The sequence below is a fragment of the Psammomys obesus genome, unplaced genomic scaffold (assembly GCF_907164565.1).
Source record: "Psammomys obesus unplaced genomic scaffold, mPsaObe1.curated_primary_1811, whole genome shotgun sequence".
NCBI lineage: Eukaryota > Metazoa > Chordata > Mammalia > Rodentia > Muridae > Psammomys > Psammomys obesus.
Genome location: NW_026596034.1, coordinates 38,249,897 through 38,261,516, shown reverse-complemented (window position 1 = coordinate 38,261,516; position 11,620 = coordinate 38,249,897). Strand labels below are relative to the sequence as shown.

Sequence of the window (11,620 nt, the reverse complement as noted above, 5' to 3'; positions counted from 1 at the left end):
TCCTCTTTGCCGTGTAAAGTGTTTCTTTGGCTACCAAAACAGTTGTACAACGTTCGGGCCATTGAGGCGGATAAATCTGATTTTTGGAAAACTTTGGTGGGCACTTGCTCCACTCTGGCTCTAAGAATGGCTCCTCCCTCTGCTGATTCACTCACTTCCTGCTGGGCGAATTGTGGTCACAACCTGGCGAACACGGACGTTTCAAGCCTGTCTCCCAGTAAGAGTCTGCGCGTATGCCTGGGATAGTCCTGAAAATCAAGCATAGTGCAGATAATGCTGACTCGTTCCCTGTGTGTGTGTTTGTGTGTGTGTGTGTGTGTGTGTGTGTGTGTTTCTTCCAAGACAGGCTTTCTCTGTGTAGCCCTGGCTATCCTGGAACTCACTCTGTAGGCAGGCTGGCCCAAGCTCCGAGATCCACCTGCCTCTGCCTCCATAGTGCTGGGTTCAGGCGTGTGCCACCACTGCATAGCTTCACTCTTTGCTTTTTTATGGTGCTGCTGATAAATAATTTTGCTGGAGGAGGAAGAAGGAAATAGTAAGGTTTAATTGAAAAGTGTGTGTGTGCCGACTGGCAGCTGGTACTGAAAGGGCTTCATTTCAGATTCCCCAGTTTCTTTTCTGTCTTGTCTCCTTCCCTTCCTTGAGGTCAGTAGTCCTCAAGGAATCTGGAGCAACGAGGTTGCTATGGTTCTGAGTGGCGGGACTCCGCCCACCGCAGTTGTTGGTGATCAGTGTTCGGATGTGTGGCTGCTTCGACCCGATGGCGGAATCATCTGGGGAGACCTCAGGCGTCTAGAGCAGCAGGCATTCATCAGAGAAATGTGCGCCCAGGGCGAAAGGGCCGCTCGGATTCGGCGGGTCTCGGCGCCTCCGGCTGTGGTTCAAGTCCCCGGTGCTTCTTCACGCTCACCTCCAAGTGTACGTACGAAGCAGAACCCCTCGTCCTTCCCAAGGAGACTCCTGACTCACAGCAGCCCACCGCTGGGTTTCCTTCCCGAGAGCTAGGAGAGCTTAGAGGTAAGGATGCGAACTCTATTCTCCAACCTTTGAAAAGTCACACCCCAGCACCAAAACGTTCTGGGTCAATTTCCCTGAAATCAGAGCCAAACAAGCACAGCAGAGCATTAGGGATCGACCCTGTGTATTTTTGCACAAAGCCGGTGAGAGGTTTTCAGTATCCAACGGGCCGGAGCTTGTCACGTGATCTCCCTAGGCCCGGTGGCCACTGTCTTCGTTTAAGCCGCGCAGTCAATTCGCACTGGCCAGTCCAGCCCCAAGTCCTGCCTGCGCCCCTTTCCCCTTAGTTGTCTCGTGCTGGTGTTTTGCACCGCGGCTGACCCGTGACCCTGCCTATCCTGCCCGAACCCGAGAGCTGCCAGCTGGCCACGGGGCCGGGCTGGTTCCTCGAGGGGTGGGGCCGAGCGTGCCAAGCCAATGAGCGCCCGCGCCCGGAGTACGCACAGCCAATGAGCGCCAGCGCCCGGCCGCTGCCAATTAGAAGGCAGCGCGGGCTCGGCGCGGGTGTTGCAGTCGCAATGGCGGAGTTGAAGGCGGAGGGTGATGCGGCGGGCGGTGGACCCCTGCCCCCCCGAAAATCCTGGACTGAGCTGCTGGGTAGGTCTCGGTCCCGCTACCCTCCGACCTCAGCTCGTCAGCGCCCAGGGCGGTCCTTCCGTTCTCCGGGTCCGTTCTCCGCCGTCCGCCCGCTCAGGTCCCCGCGTGGTGCAGCCCTGCGACCTGCAGACCCCAAGGCAGCAGGGCCCCAGGCCGCTGCAGCGGGCCCCAGGCCTTCCGGTCCCAGCCGCCTGCGGCCGTCCAGATCTTGGGCAGCTAGCTTTCTTTCGACCTCCGCACACGTGTCATCTTGTTCGTGTCCTTTGCGCTATAATATTTCCAAAAAATTTTTTTTTACTTTTATCCCTTTAGCGGGCAGAGTCAAGAAGCAAAAGTATAATCCTGAGAGGGAACAGAAATTAAAGGAGTCCGCTCTGCACCTCCTGAGATACCACCAAAACATGCATGACCTTTTGCTGGAGGTGAGGAAAGTGGTCTGAGTGGAGCGGTGGGTGTTGGCACACCGTAGTCTTTACAATATCCCTGTGAGCTTGTGTACCTGGTACACAAGCTTGTGTACCTGCCACTACAAACCAAGTGTCAAGAGAGCTGACTCTGTCTTACGCCTTCGGAGATTAAAGCAGATGGGTAGTAAGTTTACTAGTTCTTGAAAGGCTTTGTTAGATTCCCTCCCAAAAAAAAAGTACTTGATGGGCTGGAGAGATGGCTCAGTACATACTGTTTTGTTTTTATGTGGGTGAGTGTTTTGCCTAAATGTATACACCATCTATGTGCCTGGTGCTGACAGAAATCCAAAAGGACATCAGATCCCCTGGAACTGGAGTTACAAGGATGGATGGTGTGAGCCACCATGTGGGTGCTGGGAATCAAACCTGGGTCCTTTTCAAGTGCAATCAAATGCTCTTAACCACTGAGCCATCTCTCCAGCTCTAACACATCATGTTGTTCTTAAAGAGGATCTGAGGTCAGTTCCCAGAACTCATGTCAGGTGGCTCACAGCTATCTGTAACTCTAGTTCCAAGGGATCTGACACCCTTTTCTCTGTGGACACTGGACAAACTGGTACACATACAGAGAAGCATGTACACTGACCGTGCTGGCTAATTTGAAGTCAACTCAGCACAAGTTAATGTCATTTGGGAAGAGTTCATCTCTGTTTAGGAAGCCCCGCCCCGTCGGCCTTTGGGCAAGCCTGTGTTGCATTTTCTTGATTAATGATTGATGTGGTAGGGTCCAGCACGTTGTGGGTGGCACCTCTCCTGGGCTGGTGGTCCTGGGATCTACAAGAAAGGCTCAGCAAGCCTGTAATCAGCACTCCTTTTTGGCCACGTCATCAATTCCTGCCTGTTGGCGTATTTGTTTATCTATTTTATTGGGTTCTTATATCTCCCACCCTCCTCTACCCCAGTCCCTTCTAACACCAGGTAGGAGAGCCAGAAGGTTAGTGGGAAAGGGATGTAGACCTCTTTAGACCACGTCCTGCTCACTCATAGAGTTCCTTGGGGTCAAGTCCAGTCTTCTTTGTCAGGGTATCTCCAGTTTCTGTCCTTCAAACCACAACAGCAGCAACCGGGAACAGTAGCAGGGAGTTGTATTCATCTTCAGAGCCCTCTGGCTCCTCTCCGGGCTCTGGCATTTATTCCCTCTCCAGAGTCCTCAGCTGGCAAAGATCATGCCCCTGCTAATACACAAGACAATCATAGTTTGCGGCTGTGGACAAATTGTAGAAGCCCTATATCCAACACCTGGAATTCAAACAAAAATATTTATATAACTGGGCTTTAAAGAGACCAAAACTCTCACTACACCTGCCTCCAAGTGCCTGCCCCAAGTTCCTGTCCTGACTTCCCCCATCATGGAATACAAGTTGTTTTATATGTTTCGTTTTGTTGATGTTGGAGGAGGTGGGGAGTGGGGCAGGGCTTCCCTGTGTAGCTCTGGCTGTCCTAGAACTCATTCTGAAGACCAGGTTGGCCTGGAATTCAGCAATCCAGCAGCCTCTGCCTCCCAAGTGCTGGAATTAAAGGTGTGTTGCCATCACTGTCCAGCAAGACAGAGCACAAGTTGTAAGTTGAAATAAGTTGCTTTTGGTCATGGTGCTTTTTCGTAGCAATAGAAATTCTAAAACACACAGACGCACACCCGTAAATTTGGGTTGAAAAACAAAACAAAATTTGAGAGTGCCCACTGTGCAAGCTGCACGCAGCTGGGTCTCTGAAAGTGAGTTCTTTACGTTTTGGTTTGCAGGTAGAAGCTCCACAGTGTAAAAAATTGTGCCTCAGCAAACTGATGGAGGGTGACAGACCTGAAGCCGCCTCAGAGCGTTCCAGCTCCCTCATCTGTGAGTTGTCACTGTGTGTTTCAGTTCACTGAGCACAAAAAAATATGTGTATGGATGTATTTTCTGCCTGTATACCTGAGGACATATGCATGCCTGGTACCCCAAAGAGGCCAGAGGAGGGGGTGGATCCCTTGGAACTGGAGTTACAGATGGTTATAAGCTACCATATAGGTTGTAGGAATGGAACCTGAGTCCTAAGAGCAGCCAGTGCTCTTAACCACTGAGCCATCTCTCTAGCCCCAAATAGAAACTTTTTGTTTTGCTTTGTTTTTAAATATAATTTATTGGTTTGTATTTTTTATGTACATTGGTGTTTAGCCTGTATGTTTATCTGTGTGAGGGTGTCGGATCTCCTGGAACAGGAGTTACAGACAGTTATAAGCTGCCATGTGGCTGCTGGGAATTGAACTCAGCTCCTTTGGAAGAACAGCCAGTGCTCTTAACCACTGAGCTGTCTCTCCAGCCCATAGAAACGTTTTCAACTGAAACCACCTCTGTTTTCCTGTTAAGGCTTTGCTTTTCAGGATCAAGCCTCCAGGCTGGGAGTTCCTGTGGGGATACTGTCCGCCCAAGTGTTTGCTCAGAGCATACAGCAGGTCTGCGTGGAGCCCAGCCACCCTCTGCTGCTCAGCCCGGAACAAAGAGTAAGGCCGGCCCCTTCAATAAGGACAAACGTCCTTGGGAAAATAAGATATTTCTTTAATATTCTTTTTAGATAATTTACCCTTTTTATTAAAAAATGTATCTCTTTTTAGAAGAAACTGGCATCCTCATTAGAGGTTGCTCAGCATTTGTTGGCACACAATATGTTCTCCCGTCTCACCTTCTGTCAAGAGTTATGGAAAGCACAGGTAAATCTGAAGTTCTTTCACGTGGGATTTTTAAAGGCAGTGTTCCGTTGTTTTGGGTCTAGGATTTTCTTAGGAATTTGGCCAACTATATCAGTAATTACGGAGTCTGAAAAGGGAGCTCATCAGATGCCGTCAGGGCGGAGGAAATGCTTCATGTTGTATGTCTGCTCCTCCCGTCATTACCAGTATTTGTTAGACTAGGGACGTACATGCCTGTGATGCCAGCACTTGTAAGATACAGGCAGGAGGACCTCTGAATTCACAGCCAGCCTGGTCTACTTAGAGAGTTCCAGGCCAACCAGAGCCACGTAATGAGGCCATGTGTCCCACCAAAGAGATAAACCAGAGCACACTGTGGAAGCACAGTCCTCTGACGTCTCAGGGGCACATTTAGGAAGGCTCTCCCTGAGTAAGTAGAGACCATACTTATTGGGCTGGGGATGTACCTCAGGTGTGAGGGTGTTTATCTAGCATGCATGAAGGAGACCCCAGCTCCTCACAAACTGGCCACAGTGCTGCGTGCCTGTCATCCTGGCACTAGGGAGGTAGAGGCAGGTGGATCTCTGAGTTTGAGGCCAGCCTGATCTACAGAGCAAGTCCAGACAGCTAGCACACAGAGAAACCCTGTCTCCAAAAAGCCAAAACAAAACAAATTATACTGCCAAGCTCTATTTGAAACATTAACAAGAAAATCTTTTAAAATCTTTATTGTGCATGTATGTGTGAGTATGTTCTCAAGCCATGGCATGTGAGTGGTGATCAGACAGTAATTTAGAGTGCCGAGGCCACAGTATGTAGAAAGGATTGGAAATGGTGTACTGACCCCCTGGGAGGGGGTCAGAGCTGTCACAGACCGCAGAGGGCAAGCCGTGCAGGACAGGAACGACTGTGCAGTACATGCTGCATGAGTGGGAACCTGGAGCCCTGCAGGCCGCCATGCTGTGACACTCGACCTCTGGGCGTCGGAAGATGCACACGTTGAGGCAAGGCTGTTGTGTGTTTCAGAACTCTTTGTTGCTTGAAGCTGTGTGGTGTCTTCACAGGCGTGGCGTTGTGAGCCTGCAGGAGCTACTGCAGAGGTACTTCGCTAGTCGGTCTGCACTCTCTTCTTTAGTGCCTGTGTTTTCTTTTTGAAAAGACTTGTTTATCGTGTACACAGTGTTCTGCCTGCATGTATCCCTGTGCACCAGAACAGGGCACCAGACCTCACTATAGATGGTTATGAGGCACCATGTGGTTGCTGGGAATTGAACTCAGGACCTCTGGAAGAACAGCCAGTGCTCTTACCTCTGAGCCATCTCTCCAGCCCCAAATAGCTTTAGTTTTCAGCTGTTTAAAAAAAGTGATTGATCGATGGATTGATTGTGGGGTGGGAGGTGCATACGCCATGGCGTATGTTTGGAGGTGAGTTTTTTTCTTCGTGGGCTCTGGGGGCTGAGTTTTAGTGGGCAGCGCCTCTACCTGCTTGCCTCTTGCCTGGCTGTGCATGTTTTCTGTGTACATGTCTTGTGTCGATGGTTTTTGTGTGTATATAAATGTGTGTGCTTGTACAGAGGGCAATGTGGGTGTCTTCCACAATCAGTCTCCACTTGGTTTTTGAGGCAGGGTCCCACTGAACCAGAACTGGCCAGTTTGGCTAGACTTGCCAGCCAACAAGTCTCAGGGATCTTGTCTCTGTCTCCTGGCCCTGGGCTCTCGGAGCAAGTCACTGATTGAGCCATTTCCTCAGCCCCTCTCATTGTGATTATTTTTAAAAATGGCAAAAAAGAAAAAAAGACAAGGAAGTGCTTGGGAGGCAGAGGCAGGTGGATCTCTGTGAGTTAAAGGCTAGCCTGGACTACATGAGCTTCAAGCTAGCCAGGGCTACATAGTGAATAAAAACCAAACAACAGCAACAGAAACTGAAACAAAGAGGAGCTTAGGATGTAGAGTGATTGCAGTGGCATAGTCCCATAATCCCAGCCCTCGGGATGGGGGGGGGTATGTGGTAGTGGAATCAGAAGTCCCAGGTCAGGGCTGAAGAGAAGCTCAGAGGTTAAGAGCACTTGTGCGCCCAGAGGACCTAGGTTTGGTTTTCAGCACCCTGTCCCTGCCTGCTTTGCTCCTTGAAACCGTTACTGGCCAGTGCTTCCTAGCTAAGCGAGTATTGCTGTAAATAAATAAACATAACTGTGAGGGAAGTGGTCCAAGTGTGATCAACCGTGGTTCTTTGTGTCTTCAGCCACCCTGACATGGAGGCCATGACCACGTGGCTCTTCAGAAACCTGTGCTCTCTGTGTGAGCAGACAGAGGCACCCTGCCCATCCCCTGACATTACGGAAGCCATGCTTGCTGGTATGTTTGTAGCAGGCGGGGTCCTGGGGCAGTTACTCACTTTGACACTGGGGACTAGTGCAGCTCACCAGGTCAGTCATGGGCTCCTGTTTCCTGAGTGGCTGGAGTTCTAGGGAGTTGACTTTGTGGCAGGAGTTGGTGTCCTTCCCCTGGACAGTGCTCTGGTGTCTGAGCTGTAGAGTGCTGTGGCAGCAGTCCCAGACAGGTACCACACATCAAGGATGAGAAGCGCGTGCTCTGACCAGGCAGCTCCTAGGTTTCTCCTGTTCTGGTGTTTGAAACGGGGTCTTACTGTATAGCTCTAGCTGGCCTGGAACTTGTTACGTAGAGCAGGCTGGACTCAGAGCTCTACCTGCCTCTGCTTCTCCTGAACGCTGGGATTAGTGGGGTGTGCCACCACACTTGGTCTTTTTTTTGCTCTTTTGAGAAAGGGTCTTACTCTGTAGCCCAGCTGACTGTTCACAGTCACGACGGTCTTGTCTCAGCCTTGCCAAAGCTGGGACTACAGTGCCATGTATATTTGTGTGTTTGCAAAAGACAATTTTCCAGTGGTATAAACTGCTTACATTTCCTGTAATCTACCCTAGATATGTAAAGTTGAAATCAATGGTAAAACAGAAAATCTCAGTTCCAGGCTTCTTTATTCTGATCTTTAAAGTCAGGAATTAGCCAGTTGTGTATTAGATGTGGTGGCTCATTCCTTTGGTCTCAGCACTCCGGAGGCAGAGGCAGGCAGGTTTCTATGAGTTCGAGGCCAGCCTGTCTATACAGGGTGCTACAGTGTGAGACCGTCTCTCAGGCCCCAGCCCAAAGAGAAAAGTATGAATCAGTTTGTTTTTCTCCTTCCTCGGAATGTGGTGCTTCTGTGGGGTCGTGCCTTATATATATATAATCCTGTCCACCCTGTCTGGCTTGCTGGGCTGAGAGTGAAAGTGATGTAGGCAGTTTCAAAGTTTAAAAAAAAAAACAAAACAGGCATGTGATTTTCCAGGTCTTTGAGTTGATGGTGGACAGCTAGACTCGCCGGAAGCTCACAGTCCTGGGATGGAGAGGCAGCTCAGAGAACCTGGGTTTGATTCCCAGTCCCCAACTGGCAGTTCACACTCCAGTCCAGGATATCTGACACCCTCTTCTGGCCTCTGTTGGCCCCCATGTTCGTGCAGGCAAAACATTCATACACATGAAGTAGAAATAAGCTCTTAGTGAAGTCTTTATCATAGACTGTTTAAAGAAGTTGGAGAAATGCTTGTGTCTGGGTCGGGTGGGCTGTGGCAGCCATGGCAGTTGACGTAGGGCTCGTGCTCTGCGTACGAGCAGTTCCCTGGCCTCTGCGCACTTGTACTCCCCTGAGGTGGGTGGTCTATGAGTCGCTGCTGTTAGGAGGTCATAATGCATATAAAGTACTCAGAGTTTTTATTTTTCAGGTTTTGTGCAACTGTTGATTTCAAGGGCATTTCAGGAAAGCTTGGATCCAAGGAGACCTGTGGAGGCTGAAAAGATGCCCCAGGTAGGAAGGAGAACAGTTGAGGAAAAGCACAGTCCTCCTCCCCCAAGGCAGAGTCTCTCTGTGTAGCCCTGGCTGTCCTGGAACTCACTCTGTAGATCAGGCTGGCCTCAAACTCACAGAAATCTGCCTGCCTTTGCCTCCCTGGGGCTGGGATTAAAGGCGTGCACCACCATGCCTGGCTTGATCTTGAACTTCTGAGTTTCCTGATTCCGGATTATAACTGTGCACCTGGCACTCCCAACTGTGTGATGTGCTAGGGACCTAATCGAGGGCTTTCCTCTTTGTAGAGTTAATCTGCCTGCCTGCATTCATCATCCCCTTACTCTTTTTCTTTCTGTTCATTCCTCTCTTACACATAAACACTGCTCTTTTTTTCTGTCTGTCTGTCTCTCTCACACACATACAGACACACTACTTTTTTCTGTCTGTCTTTCTCACACACACACACTTTTTTGTCTTTCTCTTACACACAAACAATATTTTTTTCTTTCTTACACACACTTTTTTTCTATCTCTCTCTTACACACAAATACACATGTACAAACACACACAGCAGAACTTAACTTGCATTTATTAAGGAAATGAGAAGGAACTCCCAAGAGTGGGAGGGCTTCCTAGGAAGACCGCTTTCCAGGCAGTTTCTCACTTTGCCTCAGCATAGCAAGGCATCCTGCTGGATACTGCCAGCGTGTTACTGCCTGAGAATTACTGAGTGAGTTTATGTTCTCTTTGCAGGTTGCCACTGTCGTGCTGCAGAGAATGCTGACTTGTAAGTTTATCTCAGCCTCAGGCTGCAAATGGCTAATCTGCTTCCTACCAATTCTGAGAGTCCAGTCTTTCCATCTGAAGCAGCCACCTCTGCCTCACTGCAGGCCCACCTCTGGAGGCCGCTTATGTCATGTATTTGGTGTGAACTTGCTTCTGGCTTTTGCTGTGGCTCTCAGTTCTTTCTCATGCCTCCACATTTCATTTATTTGTTTGTTTATTTATTTTACTTTATTGAGACAGGGTCTCGAACTCAACAGAGATTAGTCTGCTTCCCAAGTCCAAGTGTGGGATTAAAGGCATCTACCACCATGCCTAGCTAACTTTTTAAGTTGTTATATGTATACATACACACATTTATATATATATTGTGTGTATGTATTTTACCTGCATATATCTCTGTGCGCCATGTGTGTTCCTAGTGCTTACAGAGGCTGGGTGTTGCTTCTCCTGGAACTGGACTTACAGATAGTTGTGAGTTGCCATGCGAGTGCTGGGAATTGAACTTGGGTCATCTGAAGAGCAGCCGGTGCTCTTCAAGACAGCCATTTTCCAGGCCCCACGTTTTGTTTCTTGAGCTGTGGCTGGGATGTGGCCAGTGGCAGAACACTAACCTCCATGTTCAGTCCCCACCACCACAAGCTCTGTAGAACTAGAGTGTCACCAGCTCAGCACAGCTCTACAGTTGTGTGTGTTCTCCTCGCCTTTAAAGCTCTGACGGCATGTAAGTGGCTTGGCGAACCTGGTGTCATCCAAGGGGATTCTGGGCCTCCAGAGGTCTAGGACAGAATTCGGCTCCTTGTCTGAGAGCACTGGGGGTGACACAGGACAGGCCATTCTCGGGGCTGATCTTGTTTTTCTGTCCTGTCTGTTATCAGTTGCCCTTGATACCCTGGATGCTGATCCACAGGCCACTCCGGATTACCAGGCAGCGAGGGGCTGGTATGTGTGGGCCTGCCTTTCCTGTGACAGCTGCTCCACCCGGTGCCTGGCTGGGCACTGTCTGCCGTCTGGCTGCTTTGGGGAAGCCTGTTGCTAAAGCACTCTGTCGAGCCCTGTGTGAGGTGGGGAGGGGAAGAGCGCTTCTTATTGTAGCCTCCAGACTTCTAGGGTGTGGGACCCCTAAGGATCTTCAGCCGTACTTTTCTGATGGCCAGTGAGCGCCATCTGAGTGTCCGCCCTCAGCTTTGCTCTGCAGCCCCAGCCGGCCTCCCGTGTCTTCTCTCCTGCTTCTGGACTCCTGATGTTCTCTCTTGGTGAAACTGTACCTCCAGGGACCCACTTGATTGATGCTTGTAGCTTCAGGGCCTGGTAGAGAAAGTGCGGCCCGGGCTTGAAGGAGGGGGAGCCCTGTTGGCATTTGGACCCGATCCAGGCCAGGGCTGCTGCTTTTCTTCCTGCACACCCCTCATGCTGTCTGCAGGTTTGGTGTGTACTCTGGACATCGGTGCTGTGGCGTGACAGCCGTGGATTCCCTGAAGTGGTTCTTTAGTTCCACTCTCACTCAGATTCTGACCTACAAGCCTGTGCTGCAAGGTGGGTCACCGCGATGTGGCTGCTGCAGTCCCTCACCTGCTCTGCAGTCACAGCCCCTACACTTTTGGTGAAACTGGACAGAGTTGTCACTGACCCTCAGGCGGATTTGTGGCTCTTTAAGACCCCTTGAGCTCATGACACTATCCCAGCGTCTGGTACCCTTGTTGTCTGAACCCGGCATCTCTCTGATACTGAAGGATGACCTCAGTTAACAAAAGGAAATGGTTGTATCAACAGTACTTGAAAAAAAAATTAAAACAGGAATGCCTTCACGTTGAAGGTTTAAACAAACCCACCAAAGTTTTTGTTTGTTTGATTTTATCTATCTATCTTTGTTCTTTTGAGACAGGGTTTCTCTGTGTAGCCCTGGCTGTCCCGAACTCACTTTATAGACCAGGCTAGCTTTAAACTCACAGAGATCCACTTGCCTCTTCTCCTGAGTGCTGGGATTACAGGCGTGTGCCACAGTGCCTGGCTTGTTTCTTTCATTTTTTAATAAACTCTGATTTGAAGTGGGTTTTTGGTTTGTTTGTTTGTTTGTTTGTTTGTTTGTTTGTTTGTTTGTTTTGGTCTTCCTCCCCAGTGTCAGACGCCATGCAAATGCAGAAAGAGTGGAGCTTTGCCAAGACACAGCCGCTGCTCACCATGCTGTACTGCAGGGTGAGTGAGTGCGGGCCACTGCAGGGTGAGTGCGGGGGCTCACTGCAGGGT

At 49.9% G+C, this 11,620-nt stretch overlaps 1 protein-coding gene across 1 annotated transcript in view; it reads left to right on the top strand.

The window, feature by feature from the left end:
- The first annotated feature begins 1,535 nt into the window (after nt 1-1,535).
- The window catches only part of Fanca (FA complementation group A), a 42,835-nt gene continuing 32,750 nt past the window's right edge, over nt 1,536-11,620 (top strand). The window contains exons 1-12 of the mRNA XM_055621429.1: nt 1,536-1,614; nt 1,927-2,036; nt 3,823-3,916; nt 4,427-4,560; nt 4,672-4,767; nt 5,773-5,846; nt 6,989-7,101; nt 8,526-8,608; nt 9,344-9,377; nt 10,252-10,315; nt 10,797-10,909; nt 11,493-11,569. Coding sequence (XP_055477404.1) covers nt 1,536-1,614; nt 1,927-2,036; nt 3,823-3,916; nt 4,427-4,560; nt 4,672-4,767; nt 5,773-5,846; nt 6,989-7,101; nt 8,526-8,608; nt 9,344-9,377; nt 10,252-10,315; nt 10,797-10,909; nt 11,493-11,569 — 1,071 coding nt within the window. The remainder of the gene's footprint in view (nt 1,615-1,926; nt 2,037-3,822; nt 3,917-4,426; nt 4,561-4,671; nt 4,768-5,772; nt 5,847-6,988; nt 7,102-8,525; nt 8,609-9,343; nt 9,378-10,251; nt 10,316-10,796; nt 10,910-11,492; nt 11,570-11,620) is intronic.